Genomic DNA, 22,415 nt, shown 5'->3' with positions numbered 1-22,415 from the left:
ACTCCTGACCTCAGGCAATCCACCTGCCTTGGCCTCCTAAAGTGCTGGGATTACAGGCATGAGCCACTGCACACAGCCTGATTTTTTCTTTCTACTGACACAAAGTCCAGGCCAAGCCAGAACTGTCGACTAAATGCTGTGGTACTCTACCTGGCTCGTGAGAATGGCAGTAACTCTACCTGATACAATGTGGTTTGACTCTCTAGGCAAAAGTAATCCTATATTCTTTAATTTTTTATGTGTTTTGGCGCAGTTTTTAAGTGAACAATAAAGTTTAGGATGTGTTCCTCGCTATGGAAAGACTGTTTTGATTGTCTCTAAGTTTCCTTCTAGCTCTGACATTTAAGAAATCAGTATCATTCTGCCAAAGAAAGCCTATTATGGTCACAGAAGCACGAAGATAGTAATGATCCCCTGAGTGACTCATGGAATTCCCAGTGGTCCACTATGAATTGACATTTTACGGATGCAGAGACTGTGGCATCTTAAAATGTCATAGCTGGAAGACTGTCAATCATTATCTGTTACCAGTGCCTCAAGGAGTCTGGGACCTGAAGCTTCATGGTATCCAGTCACTGAATTTTTCAACAGAGATTTATTGTTATTGTTCTCATGCCATGTGCCAAGCATTGTACTAGGTCCCGAGGTACAGTAATAAATAAGATAGATGAGGTACCTGACTTAACATATACTAGTGAGGTAAAATGCATGATAACAAGGAAACTGTAATAAGAAAGATAATAAAGTCTGTAATAGTTGCTTAAAAGATATAAATCATCTCATGGATTTATTCACTAGGTTCAATGGACAGTGAATAACTTGTAGGGAGGGAGATGACTACAGAAGTGGCTCCTAAGACAAAATCTGAATCTTGAGAGGAAACCAACTGTGGAAACCAGGGTTAAAAAAAAAAAAGAAATGTAGGCAGAGAAAATGAGATATGCAAAGTCCCAGAGGCAGGAAAGAGCTTGGTATAGTTAAGGAGTGGACAGGCAGCCAATCTGACTATAATTAAATAGAAGAAAATTAGTATGAGGAGTGGCTGGAAGAGTTGGCTTGGGCCAGGTTAACCTCATAGGCCCTAGTAAGGAGCTTTGGTTTCATTCCAAGAGTGGGAAGACTTTGAAGTCTTTTCTGCAGTTAAGAGACATGATCTGGTCTACATTTCTTAAAGACACCTCTGGATGCAGTGAGGAAAATGATTTGTAGGAGAGAGCATGAGGCTATTGCAATAGTCCAGACCAAATACAAACACACACACATACACACACACACACACATACACACACAATTGGAACAAGCGGAACTGGAAAGAAGTAGAGAAGTTTGAGCTATGTTTAGAAAGTAGAGCCTGTAAGACATGCGGATCACTTGCATATATGGACTGAGAGAACTAAAGGAATAAAAAACGACTTCTAGATTTTTGAGCAATTGGATGAATGGATGTATTGTTACTGATGTAATGAACCTTAGAAGTGGGTGGGATCAGAAAGATCTATTTGCTTTAAAGGGAAATGGGGAGTGGACAGGTATGTTGGCAGCATAAGGACTGGAATAATAGCATGTATCACCCATGCCTTTAAAAGAATATGAAACTTTGAATTTCAAGCAATGGTATTCAATAGGTATGACTTTGCCCCTAAGGGACGTAGACCCTAGGGTTGTTGCTAAACATCCTTCAATACACAACACAGCTCCCACAACAAAGAGTTATCTGGCTGAAAATGCCAACGTGGATGAAGTTGGGAATCCCTACCTTACAGGTTGTCTTTTGGCATTTATGCAAATGGAGTCCCAGAGAAGATGATCCTGGAAGGTGTCACTGCAGACAGAATGTGAGAAAGGGGCCTGGATTAGCCTCTGTGGCTGAGGCTGGTGAGAGCTGGTAAGTTATGGGGTTTGCAGGGTTTTTCTGTGAGTGGAACAGTCTCTAGGAGAGGGTCTGAACCTCTGGGGCCTTGGAAAGAACAGAACATTGATTCAATCCAATTAGGAGGCCCTGGATGCAGTGGGAGACGAGTTGGATATGCCATCTGGTGAGAACTTAACTAAGCAAGAGGATTGATGGCTGTGAGCTTGGGTAAAATCAGGGATTTTCACGGGGGAAAAAGGAGACTGGGAATCCTAAGGGACATGAGGAAAGGGAATGGGAACTCCTCTTTGAATCCAGGCTTGTTGGGGCAGGTTTTCAAACTAGAGGTCATTTAGAGTCTACTAGTTCTCATGCCTACCTGCACAGTAAAATCACCTGGAAAGATTTTAAAAGGTACTAATGCTGTAGCTGGGTCCCCACCCCAGAGACTATGATTGAATTAGTCTGGCCCCAGCACTGGAATTGTAAAAGGTACTCCAGGTATTCTGGGTTGAGAAGTACCCTTCTAAGCATTGTACACTCTAATGCCTACGGGGCCAGAGAAGTAAAAGAAAAAGGGACAGGGTAGGCCCTGCCTGAGTGGGCAGCCTCTGCTCAACCATTGCCCGCTCTTGCCTTGTGGAAATCTGGGCTGTGTTGCCAAATCTTCCTGTCCTCTTGTGTTCTTTTTTTTTTTTTTTTTTTTTTTTTTTTTTTTGGAGAAGCCTAAAATCCAGATTTCTTAAATGTTGGCTCTAAATATTTTAAAACTCCATGCCAAACAAAACATGTCTTCAGAGTACATGTTGGGCCTCTGGGCTGTCATCTAGCAACCTCTGACCCAGCCCAGTGGTTTTCACACTTTTTTTTTTAACCACAAGAGGTTTTCTCCAAACAACTTGTTTTGTAGAACTGTTATAAATTAGATAAACTTAAGCAGAACCTTGGTTTAGAGCAGGACAGACAATCAGCCTCTCCTTCCAGCCCAGGGCAGTTCTGAATGCTGCTCCTGAGACTCTCTGGTTCTGGGGAACCTCTCTGGTCCAGTTACCAGATGAGAAAACCGAAGCCTTCATAATTCAGTCCTGGAGCAGAACCTGCCCCGTAGGGCCACTTAGAAATAGGTGTGGGGATATTTGGAGTTGTCACAGTGAAAGGGTGGCACTACCCGGCACTCAGTGGTTGGGAGCCAGGAATACTAAACTTCCTGCAACGTCCAAGACAATAAAGAATTACCCTACACAAAATGCCAATTACTCCCTGCTGGGAAACACCAGATGTGGAAGTGGAGACCCAAGAGAGGGAACATCATCTGGCATGATCATGGCAAGTACACCCTAGAACTTTGGCCTCTGCCCCAAAGGCTTAATTAAGGACTTTTCATCTGCACCCATAAGGACGGGTCACTGGCAGAGCTGAGCTGGCCATATTCCAAAACACAGTAGAAAAAGAGATGTTTTTAAATTAAAGCCAAGTAGCCTCTTAGGTTGGGACAGCCATTATGTTAAAAAAGCCAAGTGCTACGTTTTGAGAAGCGACTTGAGAGGAAATGGGGACTGCAATACCTTCAGCCTGGGCCGGGGCCAGTGGCTGGTACTGGGAGGGGGCAGATGAGCTGAAGCAAGGGGCAGAGGTGCTGGGACATGCTGGAGTCAGGGCAGTCACACAGGTTTGTTGGCTCCATGGGTCATTTAATCCCTAGGCCAAAAGATGCCAGGTTCAAAAATAGGATGTGGGAGCAAAAGGTGAAAGGAGGGTGTCCCCAGAACTCCAAGGAAACAGAGCCAAAAGAAAAATCATCTTCCTATTTTTGTCATCACAATGCCACACATTGTACAGAGCTTCACTGTTTGTAAAACCACTACAACAGGATCACCTTCTCAAGGACCGCCAGGCAAGGGGAGAGGTATCCCTATTTTGCAGGCAAAGAAATGGAGCCTCAGATTCATGCTTACCTGGCACCTACCCTTTCAAGATCTGAGTTTATTTGTTCATGCTTACTTTCGCCATCCACATGATGAAAGTCAAGGCAGGGATTTCTATTCTCAGTGTGTAGATTAGACTAGCAATTCCCAAACTTTGGTAGGCATCAGAGTTACCCGGGAAACTTGGTAAAAACACAGCAGGCCAGATCCGACTGGAAGAAAGGAGCCTGGGTCTCCCACATGCTATCAGCACTCACTCCAGGTGACTTTGATCATTGCCAATACCCCAACGGGTCTAACCCAGGTCAACAAGACAAGACCATTTACAGAGTGCTTGGATGCCACAGCAACGTCAAATTCCTACATGGGTCTAAATGTTTCTCCTCTCAGCTAGTGATGGAGCTGAGACAACATCCAGTGGTATGCTAGTTAGCCAGCTCTCCATGAGGGAGGATCCCTGACTTGTAGTGTTTGTCTATTTCTATGGTGTGAATACTGACGTCATGGCAAGTTTCAAAGTACTGAGGTGACACCACTGAACATGGAGTCAAGAAGAGGTGTCCACACCCAGTTCTTTTGAGACAGTCTGAGCCAGCTTCAGCACACATCTTTTGTGTCTCATCTCCAAAAATGGTGATCTTTCCCCTAAGATATCCAGAGCTGGGATGTGGGACAGGCTGATGACAGTAACAAGGAGTGTGTGTTCTATAACATCATTTTCAGGGGACAAGAACATCCATTACTGCTATTCACCATTACCTTTGAAAAGCAATAGACGTAATTTTGAATTTCAACTTTGTGACTACTGACTGTGTGATGAATGAGTCTTAAACCTCTCTGGGCATCCTATTTCCCACACTTAAACTAGAAATAATAATACATTCCTCAAAGAAAAATCATAAAGGCCTAAGCATGTGATACCTGTAAAACAAGTAAGACAGTACTTGGTAACTAGTTGTACACAATAAAGGTTTGGACCACTCTCTTCCTCTCCCACGTCCTTCACATTTTGAAACCTAGAAAGTACCACGTAACTCTTCCCTTCTAGATGCCTTGCTAGGTCTCCCACATGCTTCCCATCTAGGTGCCTTGCTGATTCTAGATGACTTCTTGAATCAGAGACTCAACAAGGGCAAGTGCTTTGCTCAACAAATCATAGGCAGCTGCTACAGAAGCCACCCTACATGAAAAAAAAAATGTCATTAGGTCATAGTTTTCTTTCTGCAGACCAACCCGGGAGCCAAGCTGTGGAAATTTCTGCATGTGTGCATTGGAATGATTTTGTCACAGCCACTATTCTTGCAAAAGTTTTGATAGAGATGTCTGGAGGCATTTTGCCTTAACAGACTGGGCTTTGGAATTGGGCTTGTCCTGCAACAGGTCACTTGCACCTTTCTGTCACAGATTACGGAAACATTTAAAGTTAAGGATTGTGTCTCCGCATCCTCTTCCCCTCACACCAGCTAATGCGTTTTTCATTTCTCTTGGCTGGCTCAATTTCCCACATGTTCTCCCAAGCTCTTCCTCTTCACTCCCCAGGGCTTCCCACAACAAACCTGCGTGCTTTGGCCTCTTAGTAGGAGGGGCTGCTGAAATTCATACCGGATATGTCTTTGGCTGTGTTTATCAGCCCCAGCCCAGGCTCCCTTGGCTGAAGGTGGCTGAAGCAGAGGGCTTTGACTGTTCCAGCGGCCCCAGCCTGCCTGCTCCCTGTCCCTGAAAGCAACCTGCCCATTCGGCCTGAGGGGATGGACTCTTCCAACTCTGCTGTCTGTTCGAGATTGCCTGGGCAAAGACCTTCCCCTCTATATATCGGTTTCCTTATCTGTGAAAACAACAACAATAATAGTATCTTTGTTTTATGTGAACCACTTTGCTTTTCACAATTGTCCCTTTACTGGTGGCTTCCTGTTTAATCTCCACTACAGCCTGTGAAGTAGGGGACACTAGACAGGTTGGTAACGTGCAGAGCTAGGACAGCAGCCCAGGTCTGCTCACACCAAGAGTGAACAGGAAATTTTGCCCTACCCATTAGCTGTCTGTTTCATTTAAATGAGGACGATGGGGCTGTGTCTCTATTTTGCTGTGTAGAACCTGCTTGCTTCATTGTCTTCACTTCTATCTTTCCCTCTCTTCCTGTGAAAGGAACTTTGCTCTCTGACAGCCAGGGCAGGGTACCTGGGCACACACAGTGTATGTGTGAGCCTCGCAGAGCAGAGGGCTAATTAGAAGGCATTCACTCTTTAAACCCCCCATCTGAATTCCTGGTTAGAAGAGGCAACAGAAATTTTCCTGCTCTTTTCTGTTCTTTTATTTTTCCTTCATCTGGGTACTTGCGCCTTGCTACCTAGTACTCCTTTTGTACATGGGATGTGTGCATTTCATGTGTTTTTGTTTTCTTTCTTTCCCATTCCTTTTGGTAGAGAGTCAGACAGAACAAAATGTGTTTGAATAATTCAACAGTTCCACAGACATCTAGGTTGGACAGGGGCCACAGAGAGAACTTGCTTGTCCCATTTAACTGTTGCTTAGGAATGTAAAGAGGTGAGCACTTAGAATCTAGAAAACATTTTAGGAGAGGTGGTTTCCCAATGTACCCTGAATGTCCCACTCTGTACCCTACTTTCTCCATCAATCAAAGCCTTCGCTGTATCTCTAGCTGGAATTAACTTCTCTTTTCTGAATGCAAACCCTATCTTGCATCTCCATGACCATGCTTCTGTTAAGCACTTCTCTTGTCGCTGAGCTGGTTTTCTTGGATTGTAAATTCTTTTATTGTAAAGACTAAGTTTTAATCTTATTTTTTGTGTGTTCACCATTGCAGCTCCCACCATCACCACCTAATAGTAATCATAATGATAGCAGTTTCCAAGTATTAAGTGTTACTCTTTATCAGAGACTATTCAAACAACATCTTATCAAATCTGACATCAGCCTATTGAGACATGTAGTTTTACTCTTAAATAACTTTCCAAGAATTATATAAGTAAGAGGCTGAGCTAGGATTTCCAAACCAGGTTTGTCAAATTATTTAATTCCCAAGCTGGTGTTTCCAAGTTCTGTGATATTCTGCCAAGCGTAGGGGCTGAAAGAAAAAGCCCTCCACGAGGAAATTCCATGCTTGCCTTGCTGAGATTCGGCACTATCTGACAAAAAATAACAATTTCAAGGGCATTTCATCCCACCCTTTCATTTCACTGATGAAGGAGTTAAAGCCAAAAGGGAGAAAGTGAGATAAACCTACGTTGCCCAGACAGTGGGTAGCTCAGCATAACACCCAGCCTCACCCAATTTCCCCTGCTGCCTGCAACCTCTCAGCCTCTCACCTTCCTGAAGAGTTGATGATATGATATACCGGACAGGAATTGCTTAGTATTAGAAAGCTTAGGCAGGAAGAAGGTGTGGGTACAAATGTATATCATGCTTCGTGATCACGCTGTATAGGACACCAGGGACACCCCCAGCTTCCCTGAAGTTTTACTTTCCCGAAAAGTTGTGCGTAAATGAGGGGCTCGCTTTCCCTTTCTGGTAAGTCAGCCTCCAGTGGGTGAGTCAGCTTGGCTCATGGCTGGGACTCTGTGCCACGGCTTTGCCTTTGTGCTGGTTGTCAGTCGATTGTACGTATACGGACTTCAGGATATACAGATGATATACACATACCATCGCTTACTGTCTGACCTACCATTGACTTTTATACCAGATAATTCTTTGCCATGGGCCTGTCTTGTGCATTCTAAGATGCTGAACAGCCTTCCACGTTTCTGCTCACTAGATGCCAGAAGCACGTCTCTTCCCCCAGTAATGACAACTGAAAATGTTTTAAGACATGGCAAAATATCCCCTGAGGAAGAAAACACCTGTATTAGTCCATTTTCACACTGCCATAAAGAAATATCCGAGACTGGGTAATTTTTAAACAAGAGAGGTTTCATTGATTCACAGTTCCGCATGGCTGCGGAGGCCTCGGGAAATGCACAATCACGGTGGAAGGCAAAGGGGGAAGCAAGGCACTTTCTTCACAAGGTGGCAGGCGAGAAAGAGATAGCAACGGGGGAAGCACCAGGCATTTATCAAACAATCAGATCTCATGAGAACTCACTCACTGTCACGAAAACATCATAGGGGAAACCGCCCCCATGGTCCAATCACCTCCCACCCTTCACATGTGGGGATTACAATTCAGATTACAATTCGAGATGAGATTTGGGTAAGGATACAGTCAAACCATATCAGGACCTCTAGCTGATTTGGTCTCATCTTCCTCTGAGTCCTTCGGAGAGGAGGGAAGTGTTAATTAGTGTAGAGAGCAAATATAAAAAACTCTAGCTAGAATCCATGTTTTCAGGATGCTTTCCCTGGGATTTCAAAATATTTTTATGGTTTCCATGTATTACATTCCTGCATGCCTGCTATGTGTCCAACAGTAGCTAAGTTGTTTTTTTTTTTTTTTTTTTTGAGATGGAGTTTCGCTCTCCTTACCCAGGCTGGAGTGCAATGGCGCGATCTCGGCTCACCGCAACCTCTGCCTCCTGGGTTCAGGCAATTCTCCTGCCTCAGCCTCCTGAGTAGCTGAGATTACAGGCACGTGCCACCACGCCCAGCTAGTTTTTTGTATTTTTAGTAGAGACGGGGGTTTCACCATGTTGACCAGGATGGTCTCGATCTCTCGACCTTGTGATCCACCCGCCTCGGCCTCCCAAAGTGCTGGGATTACAGGCTTGAGCCACCGCACCCGGCTGTAGCTAAGTTTTTTAACGCAATTGTTCCCCACAAGAATCCTGCAGGACAGCTATTATTGTTCCCATATGTATTTCTTGCAGTTCTCCAGAGAAACAAAACCAATAAGGGGTGTGTGTGTGTGTGTGTGTGTGTGTGTTTGTGTGTGTGTGTGTGTGTGTGTGTTTTAAAAGAGATTTATTACAAAGGATCAGCTTATGTGATTATGGAAGCTGACAAGTTCCAAGATCAGCAGTTTGCAAGCTGGAGACCCAGAAAAGCTGATAATATAGTTCTAGTCCAGAAATTGACAGGCTTGAGACCTGGAAAGAGCTGATGTTTTAGTTCAAGTCTGACGTTAAAAAGAAACCAATGTCCCAGCTGAAACGCAGTCAAGCGTGGGAAGTTTCTATTACTGGGAGGAAGGTCAGCCTGTTTTCCGATTCAGGTCTTCCGTAGATTGGATGGGAACCACCCACATTAGGGTGGGCAATCTGCTTTAGTCTCCCAACTCAAATGTTAATATCATCTAGAAATACTGCCCCACACAACCTTAGAATAACGTCTGTCCAAATATCTGGGCACCCCATAGCCCAGTCAAGTTGACACATACAATTAACCATCACTTGGCAGGGCACAGTGGATCACGCCTGTAATCCCAGCACTTTAGGTGGCTAAGGCGGGTGGATCACCTGAAGTCAGGAGTTCGAGAGCAGCCTGGCCAACATGGCAAAACCCTGTCTGTGCTAAAAGTACAAAAACTAGTCAGGTGTGGCGGTGGGCACCTATAATCCCAGCTACTTGGGAGGCTGAGGTAGCAGAATAGCTTGAATCTAGGGGGCAGAGGTTTCAGTGAGTGGAGATTATGCCACTGCACTCTAGTCTGAGTGACAGAAGTGAAACTCCTTCTGAAAAAAAAATAAAATTAACCATCACTGCATGGTTAAACTGGGTGTCAATGCATCTTATGGAAAGAGTCACACAGCTAGAAAGCAGAAGAAGAAAATATCAAGACCAGGTTTGTGCTCTTAACTTCTATATATGTGAGTTTCTCCACCCAGTAGATGTGTGCTGGATGTGTGCTGTACTCTTTCAAGTGCATGGGGTGAAAATAGAGCTTGAGAGCCACTGCTCTGTGCACTGCCCCTCATTGGTTGGCTATCTCAGAATCACTGATTATCAGGGTTAGAAGAGATCATCAGGATAATCTAACCCAGTGAGACATTAATCTGATGATCACACAAATAAATGAATAGTGTGCCTGTGGTCAGTTACTCTGATGGAATGGTGCATATGATTGGGAAAGAGATTTGACCTGAGTCAAGAGAGGCTTGCTGAATGATTGAATGGGTAAGGGTTACATGGGTAGACAAAGTAGGATGGCATTTGAAGAAGAGAGAACCCTAGGGTAATAAGGAGGGAGCAACATGACCCAGCTGGCTCTGCAGAGTGGGTACTTTGGGTTGCTGCAAACACATCTCAGACAGGCATACTGGATGTGGGATCTTGGAAGTCCTATAGAGTTGGGGTTGAGAGTGAGGAAGAGTGACTGTAATAAAATCACAGAAACCCATTCCATCCCACCTCTCATTTTATAGGAGAAGAAACAGACTCAGAGAAGTTACTTATCCCAGAACACATAACTAGGGAATTGCAAAGGTAGTGTGAAAACTTGGATCTCCTGCCTCTGTTTCAATTATATTCCCAAGTATCATGCCACCTCTCCACATTGCCTGGAATTGCCTGACCGTCCCTTTACCCCAAAAGGAGTCCCCAGCTCTGGGAGCTTCAGAGTTCTTGTCCAAGTCTCACACAATCTCCTGAAGAGTGGTGAAAATACTCTAAGTCACTGAACTCTGAGCACAGGACCACACCCTAGGAACTGCCACATAAGAAAGGTGAAATCGATGCATGGCCTTAAAGTACTGAATCAATAGCTGAAAATACTAAAATAATTCATGACCCATAGAAGCACAAGTTACAAAATGGTAGTCTGCAGGTCGGATCTAACCCACAGATGTGTTTTATTTGGCCACACAATGTATTGAAATGTGTTTAAAATTTATTGATATCATTAAAAACTTAGATTTTATATTTTTAAAAGTTCTAATCTGCATTTCTACCTGACAACATTTCCCTGGAGCTGCTGCCTTCCCCTCCTGACGTTCCTCAGGTGCCCACCTGCTTCCTCTGTTCCCAACCCCAACTCCCAAGGTAGCAGGTGGCATCTGCAGCCCAAGGCTTTGCAGACATGCAGCACAGCACGCCTTCTCTGCCCTGCCCCAGGATAGCTTTTCAACAAGCTGCAAACAGTGACCTTGGGATGGCTCCTCTAGCCTGCAAGCCAGCTAACACCAGTCCTGTCAGCTGCTTCTCCCTTGATAGGGCTGTAGTCTCCTCCTGTCCTGTCACCCTCCTTCTAGACTGTCTCCCTCTGAAAGGGAGGCATTCAGATTCAAGCAATGGGCTCCTCTAGGTGGAAGGGTTAAAGCAAGTCTTTATATTTATACAATATTCAATTTCAACTTGGCAATCGGAGCAGCACACACAATGTCAACCCAAATCGAAAGAGCCCTCATAACATACAAAGTTGATTCTCTCTTATGATTCTAGCTAAGTAGAATAAACTCCCAGGGGAAAACATCAAATCATTTCCTGAGACTATATACAAGCAGATCTCTAACAATGTGGGAGGAATGACAAGCATCTTGAAAAAATTTTTTCTGTTTATAAATATAAGCAGAGAAAGGACTCTAAGGAAAATACTTGTAAAAGTCCTTGTTAAATAACAGCAATCTAACTGGCTCTATGAAGTTACTGCTGGTTCTCTCTGCTACAGGAATGAACTCAGATGAACCGTTTCAATTGTTTTGCCCTTTGAGGTTAAAATTGCACTGCTAGAATGCAAGAAAACTAATGGAATTATAGGAAGAAACACTGGCCTGGGGATCTGGTACCCTGGAGGCTTTCCTTCTATCTGCCTCTGACTATTGGGAGCTCATAAGTGGGTCACCTGACATTCTGGGCCTCAGTTTTCTCATTGTGCAATAAGATTGTTGAATCAGATTAGAGAGTCCACAAATGAGAGCAGTGCATCCAAAACCTAAGCCATTTTTGCACAGCCTTTTCTAGAGCTCCCCTGACCCATTAATCATTTAATTAATCCTCCTTATTAAAATGACTTCAATTCTAGCATAACTTTTTAGTTCAGTCCAAGTGGAAACATTTACAAGCCCACGGGTATGATATGTTAACTATTATTTTAGTACATGTTAACATAAACAGGAATTAAAATTAAAAATAACATTTGTCCATGTACCACCAAAAATCATCTTGTTTATATGGATCACCTTAGGAACACCAAACTTTGGTTTCACGGATAGACTTCAGGAGGGCCTTAAATATTCTGAAATTCCAATTGTAGTTTTGTGTGTGTGTGTGTGTGTATGTGTGTGTGTGTGTATTTTCAAGAGAATGTATATATTTCCTATGATTCTCAAAGGCTCATCTCTTCCATTAGAAAGCTGAGAACTGCCGGGAGCAGTGGCTCACGCCTATAATCTCAGCACTTTGAGAGGCAGAGGTGGGTGGATCACCTGAGGTCAGGAGTTCAAGACCAGTCTGGCCAACATGGTGAAAACCCATCTCTGCTAAAAATATAAAAATTAGCCAGGCATGGTGCATGCACCTGTAATCCCAGCTACCCGGGAGGCTGAGGCAGGAGAATCACTTGAACCTGGGAGGCAGAGGTTGCAGTGAGCTGAGATCATGCCACTGCACTCCAGCCTGGGTGACAGAGTGAGACTCTCAGAGAAAGAAAGAGAGGAAAGAAGGAAGAAAGGAAAGGAGAGAGGGAGGGATGAAGGGAGAAAGTGGAGAACCATGAAAGAAAAAGAAAGAAAGAAAGAAAAAAGAAAGAAAGGAAGGAAGGAAGGAAGGAAGAAAGAAAGGAGGGAGGGACAAAGGAAGGAAGAAAGGAAGGAAGGAAAAAAAGAGACAGCTGAGAACCATTACCTCCAGTGGGATTGCTAAGAATCTGTCTGATTTTTCTTAAGAAGGGACTAAGCAAAATGCCTGCAAGTTCTTAGTAACCTGCTTGGGGCTCTTTTCAGCAATTTTTCTCCCATCCCTCTTTCTCAAAAATCTCCTAACTGGTTAAGGAAACACTGCTAAGTTCCTTGGTGGGGTGGGAATGGAGAAGGCTTCTCTCAAACTGAGCCTGGGAATTCGACAGGGTGCAGCCTAATCTTGGCTTCTTCTGTGTCCCACTCAGTTTAGTCTCGGCGGTGCCGAGATGGCAATATCCCGGAGGAAAGGGCAGTTTTAATGCAAGCGATCTCATAAACACTTAGCAAAACCCTTCAACACCAGAATAATATAGAGTACAGCTTCAGCTGATCCCTTCCTATCTCCTGGGAGGACTCGGAAGTTCAGTTCCACAGGACTGCTCCAGGCAGAGGGGCAAGAATTGGGGCTGTAGTATCTCCCTCCTGCACTGCTTTGCCTGGTGGAACTCCCACTACTTGTCCACCTGCTTATTTTGCAGCTTGCTGAATTTCCACATGTCTGACCTGAATTGTTAATGGTGTCAATGGTCTGGATATAGGAAAAGACCCATAACTTTCTCAGGCCCTGGAAGTGATGGAAGCTACTGCCATAAACTAACATAAATATGAACACACCAGACCTATCTCAGAGTAGCCTTGATCTTGCCCTGCAGTTCACCAGATAGGGAACTTCCCAGCAGGAGGATCAGAGTTATTCATCCCAGAGCTCGGTCCAAAGAGGTGCTCAAAGAGCAGTTAGTGAATATGCAATAAATGTTGAATGAATAAATGCATGAACCACTGCTGAGGTCTGTCATATGTACCATACACAGACATGAAAGAAAGCTCTATGGCAGAGGTGTCATTTGAATGACCTTAGGGTCAGATAAAATTTCAGCAACGCAGGAGACTCTAATGTTATAGAATTAAACACACAGGTGCTCTGGAGTCTAGCATCTGATTGGGTTTGAATTCTAACACCCCTCATGTACAAGACGTGCCTCTGTGTAAAATTCTTAGCGTCACTACACCTCAGATTTCTCATCTGTAAAGTAGGGATAATGACGGTACCTACCTCCAGGACTGTATGTGAGCATTAAGTGAGAGAAAGCACATAAAGCACTTAGCAGAGAGCCTGAGTGATTGAGCCTTGTGGTCACATCATCGTCATCATCATCGAGGAAAGTGGAGAGGATATTCCACAGGAAGGGACTTGAGGGAGTGGAGCACCCAGCAGGCAGCCAGTTTGCCTGTGATTTCCATAGGTCCAACTCACCCAAGCTATTCTCAGCTAAAGTTTGCAATCCTGCTAACAGACTTCAGTGGCTTCTGGGGAGCGTTGTAGCAGGAATGATTAACCCCTTGCCCTCATCAGCAGCCTCTGTCCTGATTGGCTGTATTAACCCATGCTGCCCAGTGGTCTGGCTGTGCATTTCCTCCTCCAGAAGTGAGGACTCTTACTCCGGAACATGGCCTACAGAGTGCAGCAATGGGAAACCCCTGCATCTATGGACCCCAGATGCAGATCCTCTTCGTGGCTGCATTTCCCTTGAAGAGAGCTCAATAAGGACACCTAGAAACTGCAGTGCCAATCAACATCAAAGAAGTGGTAAGGGTGCAGGAAGAGCCACAGAATTGCCAGAGGCTATTGCTGAACTTTTGTTCCTAGCTGGGGCCAGTTAGGCCTGCACTTCACTGCAGCAGGCATCTCTCAATGCTGTGAATCCTGGTGGGCCTTGTTGATTCCTCATGCATTTCTTATCACCCCATGTGAATGAGATTCAGCTGCTTCATATTTTTTTCACTACACTGATCACCACCTGATATTATATTACAGTAGTGAGTTTTGCACCTCTTATATTAAGACAGTATCTGCCTCATAGTAAGCACTTAGGAATTTGCTGAAAGTTGTAAAAATGCATCAGTGAGTATCCCACAGTGCCTGGCAAATAATAGTTATTCCATAAATAGCTGTCAAATAGTGAGCATTTGCCTCTCTGTCCAGGGAACAAGGATGAGGGTGATGTAGATGGGGAGCATTTTGTTCAGGGAAGCTGTTCTGGATGTGGCATTTGAGCTAGACCTTAAAAGATGGAGTGAAATTCCACAAGGAAGGCTTAGCAGTGGGGCATTCCAGACAAAAAGGACAAGTGTTTAGAAATGGAAAGCACTGGGAACGTTGGGAATAGCTCAATATGGCTGGTGGACTGAAAACGCAAAGAAGAATTACAAGAAGCTATGCCTGGAGAAGCTTCCCCAGTGTTCTAAAGCAGGCGTCCCCAAACTTTTTACACAGGGGGCCAGTTCACTGTCCCTCAGACCATTGGAGGGCCGCCACATACTGTGCTCCTCTCACTGACCACCAGTGAAAGAGGTGCCCCTTCCTGAAGTGCGGCGGGGGGCCGGATGAGTCTCAAAGGCCATCCCAAAGAGCAGGCGCCTGGCTCCTTCAGGTGGTGGAAAGTCAATGGTGGTCTTTAAGGAGGTAAGTAATGTGGGCTGACCAATGCATTAAGAAGATTAATACAGCAATGTCTTGAAGAGTGGTTTTGAGGTGGAAGGGAGAGGGAAAACAAAGATCTGAAGCCAAAAACATGGAGAAAGTATAAACAAGGCTCAGTGCAACACCAGATGTTGATTTAACACAATCAGCAGGGAAGAGGAGAGTCAGAGATAATGTTGAAGTGCCTGCATGGCTGGCTGAAAGAAGGATGGTGCTGCTGCAGCCTGAGCAGAAGGTCAGAAGAAGGAGCAGAGGGGCTTAGAGTATGAAAAAGAGAACGGTGCAAAGACCCATCCTATCACGACCCAGGTTCCCCATCTGGTGAATGCCTGTAGGCATAAAAGTGCCGAAGTCTCACAGACTGTTGGAAACAAAGACTGAAACTCCAAATGTAGACAAGGAATGGATGAATTTCGAGAGTCGTCTCCATGGAAGGAGCCTACCTAGGCCTTAGGGTCAGCACAGTTTCTGGAATTGGGTAAATCTAATGCTAGTTTTTCCTCTTCTTATTGTATGACTTTGGGCAACTCTTTTAACTCATCCAATCCCCTGCTTTCTCGCCTATAAAATGGGAATGATAATAAATCAACCTCATAGAGTTTTATTGAGAATTAACATATGCATGGTATTTACTAGAGGTAAAATACTCAATATCCATCAACAATTATTAATATTGTCTTATTTTTATTCAAGGCAGAGGTTGCAAATACAAATGCCTTTATAGGCCAACTGGGAAGATAAATGAATTAAGCCAATTCTCCACCTAAAAGGAATGTGCCTATTCATCTTCAGCAAATTATTCCACTTGGGAGTTTGGATGAGGTTGTCACACTGTGCAATTTATTAAGAGAAGTTGGAAATCCAGACTCTGGAGGGTTAAAATTTTTCCCTTTTAAACTGTTGAGTCTAAATTTAAATTACAAGATAATATTGTGGAATTCAAAGTGTACGGATTGAACAACATGTATGTGGGGCTGCTATATCCCATGGGCTGCAATCTGTGAAATCCGATTTAAGACATGTTTCCAGCTTGATGCAGAGATCCTGGGTGCCCTTTTGAAAAATGGAGCTGAGATTCTCCTGAGATACTAAGCTGCAACCTCTCCCACATGTCAAACAACTGGCATACGGTGGATAACTCGATGCTTTCCAGGCCTGAGGCTCTGAGATCTCTAGTGTCCAAGGATGTGGAGTCTGGCATGAAGAGATCATTTGGGGAGGGCTGAAGGGCCAAGGGAGACGGCCAGAGAGGCCAGACCTGGTGGCAGCCTGGTATGCTGCAGCGGGGAGAAGCCTGCAGTTATGTACCTGCTGTGGATAAAGACAAGAGAAGTGCTGAAGCTAGCTACAGACGAGAGGCAGGCCCTCTGACCTGACTAGTTAAACCACTTTACCAACAATTACAGCTGAATCAAACCAAATATGAATAGGTACCTGTGTGTGTGTGTGTGTGTATGTGTGTGTGTGTGTGTGTGTGTGTGTGTCTGTACGCCACCCACCTGTGCTGGGCGATAGAGGGAGAGAATGGGCCTGAGTGTGTATCTGCTTCATCTGCTTGCTTTTCTCAAGTTTGTTCCTGTGTGACAGAGCTTTCTAATCTCTTGCACTCACAAAGAGGGAACTGCCAGCTGTAGCTCTGTTTCCAGAAACCTTCATAGCACCACCTCCCTGCACCGCTCTGTGCCACCTGATCCCTTACCCCCAGGTTTTCAGGGTCTGCATATGCAGCCAGGCCTCAGGGTTCTAGAACCCAGAGAGGAGATGTAGAGAATCCTACAGGCAAGCCTGAGTGTTAGAGCCACCAGCAGCCTCAGACTCTCCTGCCAAAAGATGGCTGCGATTCCAGGGCCTGCACTGCAAAGATGGGCAGGTCAATGCATGCCCAGCAGGGACAGAAGAAACACTGCCATTGTACCAGCTGATTGAGGTGGAGATGCTGGGAAGGCAAGATTATTTTTCAGTAAAGTGCCTCATTAGCCCAAAGTGAACATTTGGTTTCCTCTACTTCACTGGAATATTTGACTTTGAATCCATGTTTACTTTCTACCTCTGAGTAGATGTATCCTGTGACTCTGTGACAAATGACATTTACAAAAAGAGGTTTTCAATATATTTTCAGCAGCAGAACTCTTTCTTTAAAATGATATATTACACTAAACCCAATATATAAAATATGTTTTGTAACTGAGTGATTAACATGTTCTTTGGTTGATTTGAATCTTTATTTTTGATAGTAAAGCCTTTGTTATTTTCAAAATCTCAGAAATGCCTAACAGGAAACTTTAGATTCTTTGGAGCACGCTGTAAAAACCACTGATAGAGTCCTCACTTTCTGAGGTGTTGGGGTTCTGAGTGAGGAGAATTCACAACCCTCATCTTTAACAATGTGAAATGAAGATGATAGAAGGGAATCACAGCATTTCATGGCATTTTACTGCTAACATTTGAATGGGAGGTAAGTAACTGTATATTGGAAAGAGAAAGAATCATGCAGGAAAAAAAAAAGGGTCAGGACCCTGTGTTCTAGTTTTGGCTCTAGGGAGTGTTGGCGCTAACCGTCTGAGAATTGGCACTCACCGTGTGCCACTGGAGAATGCCCTTCTTGCTTGTGGATGTAGATCCTCCATTTGTAGGCATCACCTCACCTGAACATCTAGGCTGCTGCTCAATGTGTTGGCCCAAAATGCTGCACTATCACAAAACTCTAAGGGTACATTCAGGGTGCCACAAAGTAGACCCATGCCCTCTACACACCCAAATGTATGTATTGATACTAAGTTGTACAGGGTGATTCCATACAAAGCAATGGAAATGAATTTTTAGAAGGTTTCCCGTGATTACGTGAGGTACAGCAGAGTAGCAAATGTGGCCACAGTTACAAGTGCCAGCCTGGAGCTAGCCCTAGATTTTAGTCCTGACTGTATCAATGACTGGTTATGTAATCCCAGGCAAGCCACTTACCTTCTTGCCTTCTCCATAATAAAATGGAAACAGCATGGCAGTGACCTCCCAGGCTGCTAAGTGAGTTGATTTACACAGCACCATGGGAAAGCCCTCAGGCTTTGACTGTTCCCAGACCTGGATTCAAATTCCTTTTTTTCCACAAATAAGCAAAGCACTTTGTAAACCTCAATTTTCTCATTTGTCAAATAAGGATAACTATTAAATCAAATAATATTTGTAAGACACTTTAGTTAGAACTGTACTTGTGATACAGGGAACACCTCCCAAAAAAAAAAATGATGTGGCCAAGGGTAAAGATACTTGGAAGCAAACAGTGGTTATAGACAAAGAAGAGTCCAGCTCGAAAATGAGGACTCAGCTTTCACTCTCCCTATACCCCATGTCCTGGGTGACATCAGGAGTGCTCTTCTCTTTCTGAACCAAAGTCTCTCCATCTTTGCAAGAAAATGGTGCACTCCACGATCAGATTCTGATATTCTCAGTTTTTTTGGTGGACTCTTTCCTTCCAGTCACAGCTTCACAGAGGGATGTGGGAATCAGTGTCAAGTACCACAACTCAAATGTCTTTAGGATTAGGCATCAGGCATCTTCAGAGTGATATGAACATCTTGAATCATATTTTTCTCAAGACAGTTACAAAATTGATCTATTAAATATGAAAGAATATTCTTCACATCTTCAAAAAAATGTGATCACTCTCATTTTTCTTGAACCACTGACAGCCTCAAATTTGGAGACACTATCTGGAGAGGAGGCACCCTGAAGTAAATGGGACACTTAAGTGCCATCTGAAATGGCATCTGTATTCAGCAAAAGTTCATTGTTGCCAAAACAGAACGAAGGCCCAGTGCTACTAAATATCGCAGATTTTCAAGAAAAGATGGAAATCAGACTTTTGTGTGTGTGAAATCTTGGGGTCATTATAAGAGATAGCAAGTAATTCAAGATTGTTTTAAAAAACAATACTTTTGCAATCCGCAGATTCAGTTCATGGGTAGCATTTTGCCACTTCAGGTGTGACCAGTTCCTAAAACATAGCAGCAGGTGTTGGATGATGGGGTCTGATGCTCCCTACCTCCACCCTACAAAAAGGAGGATTCACAGGCAAGGCCTTAGACCAAACAGAATGCAGGATCTTCATCCCAGATCATGCATGCTCATCACATTTGGTAGGACCAGAGTGAGTATCTGACCTACAGACAGCTCTCCGTGGCCATTGTTTGCAAACTTTAAGATCACTTGGGAATAAAATCATCAGGGGAGTTTGCGTAAGATGTCTCAGGAGCCACCCACAGAACTTCTGCCCCATCAAGTGCAAGTGGGCCTCGGGAATGTGCCCAGATGGTTTTGCAGCCTCCCTTGGGGAAACTGATCTCAGGTCTAGCCAGGGGCCAATGGCTGTAGAAGTTCTGCCCAATGTGGAGACTCACTGCTAGTGGGTGATCAGCTGAACCAATTGCTGCACTGAAGGGGAACAGACTGAAGAGTGCGGATTTGCCTTTTCTGGGGAGCATGGACATAGACACACTCATGTTACTCACTTCCTAGAAGTTTATTTTAAAAATGCACAGAGAAGTAAGGAAACCACCTGAGCTGCAGAAACCATCTGAACTACAGAATCAAACTCTATGGAATCCACAAAATTGTTCCACCATTGGAATGTTTTTCACTCTTGTCTCATCTGTCCGTAAGCATTGGACTTCTGTGTTTCCGCCTCTTCTGATCATGAGCATTATTCTTATGCCTTACCCTTTTCTCTTGCTCTCCAAGAGAAAAGGTCTGATTGGTTCAACCAGCCACCTGTCAGAGCACAGCGTTCCTGTGGACAGAGCATGAACACCTCAGAGGCTGCTGGCCAGTCCATAGCTAGTAGGCTTTGGGTTAAGCTATTCTGTATTGCATCAGCTGTGGCCAGGATGCCAAAGTCAGGTAATGCTAAGCATCCCAACCCGTGGGACAGGAACCTCCCAGAGAAAGGCTAGGGGATGGTAGGCTCCTGGCATGACCAACTGCTATGATATGGTGGTGGAGAAAGGTAACCAAAATAGGCAAAAAAACAGAAGCTCCATGAGTATGAAGAGACAGATGTCCCAATAAGAGCACTCTATCTTGGCTGGTGACAGATGGTAGACAGGGAGAACAGACCAGCCTCGTTGGAGAGTCTGCAAGTCCTGAGTTCTTATCCCAGCTCCACCATTCTCTGGCTGTGTGGTCTTTGGTAAATTACTCAGCCTCTCTGAGCTTGAGCTTTCCAGTCTTTGAAAATGATTATAATGTCTCACAAAGGGGTTTTGAGAGTTAAATGAAATACTGGGTATAAAGCCTTTAGTACCAAGCCTAGAGTAAAACAGAAGACAATATTTCTTTTAAAAGAGAAAAAAAGAAACCTACAGAGAGTTTCTCTTCTCAGAATACATCCTCAGAGAAGAACAGAACAACATTGCAAGAGGAAACCCAAGTTCTGCGGAAACATGAGCTATTGTTGTTATTCTCCAAGTACATAAAGTAGATGTGGATTAAAGGTGGAATTTGGGGTGTTGGAGGCTGGAAAGAAAAAGAGCATGAGATTAGAAGGACACCTGTGGATGTGTCCCCACTCTGTCATTTTTGTAACTAACTCTGTAACCAGACAAAAACAGGGCCCTTCCTAGGTCTGGGCTTCACTTTCCCCATTTGTAAAATGAGGGGTTTGAGTCATCTGATTTCAGAGGGCACATCTGTCTCTAAAGCTTCAGAATCTCAAAGGTATCAAGAATGGCAGAAGAAGAAGAATCAAAGATCTCATCAACTGACCCCAGATCCTAGGAGGGCTGGGGTTTTTTTTTTTTTTTTGCTTTGTTTTGTTTGGGGTAATGCACTCTGAAAGGTAACGTTAGGCTGGAATAACAGATTTTCTGGGATAAGAAGTTTCAGGTGGGACCCAAGGACGGTCTTCAAGAACCTGGAGGGGATGTGCATCTGGAAGCAGGGGTAAGCTGGTTCTGTGTGATCTGAGGTTGCAAGGCGTGCCCCACCCCATTTTAGGAGTCACCAATCTGACAAGCAGAGGAGTCTTCCCCACATGCTTCAAAACACATTCTCGAGCTTCATTCTGGTCTCTATTCAAATGTCACCTCCTCAGGCCTCTACTCCTGACCCTCACCCTAACTCAATGCCTGTCTCTAACTATCCAGTATAAAATGCCACCTCTGTCACTCTCTAGGCCCTCACCTGTGTCTGCCTTTCACACTGCCCTATAGGCCATCATATGTTGTCTGGCTCCCTCCAGGGAATGTCAGCATCACCAGAGCAGAACATTTGTTTGCTTCAACTGCTGAATCCTCAGCTCTTAAAACAGGGCTTTAAACATAGCAGATTCTCCACAGATATTTGTGGACCTCTCCCTGCAAAAAAAAAAAAAAAAAAAAAAAAAGGAAAAGAAGTCCTACAGTCAGTCAGTATAATATTTTCCTTTGTCCTGGTGAACAGAACCTGAAATTAAATACTTCATTTCTAATGGTAAACATTCAGAACTCAACCTGTTGAAAAGGAAAGAAAATGAAGGAGCAGACGATCGTCCCCTTATTACTGGAAAATTTCCCCTCTATACTAAAAACTTCCCCTCCCCTGCCCAAGGAGGGCAGGAAAGATTATGTGGGGATCTGAGCTGAGAACGGGGGTTCTCTTCTGCAACATATTCTAACCTTTATTCTGGAGGCCCCGTGCTGGCCTTGGATGGGGCTTTGAAGGCCTGAATATTCAGGAACTGTCCTGAAATTTCCCCTCTTCCGCATCCAGCAGGCCTGCCACTTTCAGGAACTGTCGATTGTCCGGGAATATAAACAAAAGAACAAAGGCAAAGTTGGCTCATTGAAAGAGAAAAAAAATCTCAGATTGAACTGACTATATAACCCACTGGGAATTTAAACACCAGAGTGGTATGTAGGAGGAACATGATTACAAACTCTGGAGAAAGGTCCCAAGAAACCAAAGAAATTCCATCCTAGTTCCCAGCTCCTGTTCATAAGCATTTCATAGAAAGGGAACGAGTCTCCAGAGCTTCAGCTTCTAGCATAGCAACCCCGCTGTCAGTTCCCTCTGTTTGCTCTGAGATATCAGAAGAGAGACTCCAAGCAAGCTGGCTTTGATTTATCTAAATATAGTCTCTTTTCCGAGAGTACAGTGCATCAGGCAAGGAGTCCTGGGGCCAGGATGGCATCTGGCATTTTTACTTTATGGGGTGTATGACTTTTGGCACGTTTCTTTCCCTCTGCAGGCCTCAATTTCTCCCTCCATTGTGAAAGGAATCCAGGCAGCATTTGAGCTCCTTTTTCTCTGTTCCTTCAAACTTCGTTGTCTGAGGCCTCCATGGCTTCAGTGTCTTTTCCTGACCTGTCCTCTTCATCGTCTATACTTCCTTTTCTGTTTGC

At 44.2% G+C, this 22,415-nt stretch overlaps 1 protein-coding gene across 3 annotated transcripts in view; it reads left to right on the top strand.

Annotated features, from left to right (window-relative positions):
• The window catches only part of ADRB2 (adrenoceptor beta 2), a 56,346-nt gene that overhangs the window by 26,709 nt on the left and 7,222 nt on the right, over nt 1-22,415 (top strand). Inside the window, exon 2 of one of the 3 annotated variants that reach the window (XR_012512160.1) lies at nt 1,764-1,885. The exons of 1 other annotated variant lie outside the window; for it this stretch is intronic. Coding sequence is in view for 1 of the 2 variants with exons in the window: in XM_003933997.3 (XP_003934046.2) it covers nt 1,764-1,807 (44 nt within the window). In the remaining variant the exon portion in view is untranslated. Of the gene's footprint in view, nt 1-1,763; nt 22,412-22,415 lie in introns of those variants that run through there. One more of the 3 variants, XM_003933997.3, reaches the window with a different exon arrangement.

Source organism: Saimiri boliviensis, chromosome 1 (assembly GCF_048565385.1).
Source record: "Saimiri boliviensis isolate mSaiBol1 chromosome 1, mSaiBol1.pri, whole genome shotgun sequence".
NCBI lineage: Eukaryota > Metazoa > Chordata > Mammalia > Primates > Cebidae > Saimiri > Saimiri boliviensis.
This window is presented reverse-complemented; position numbering and strand designations above follow the sequence as displayed.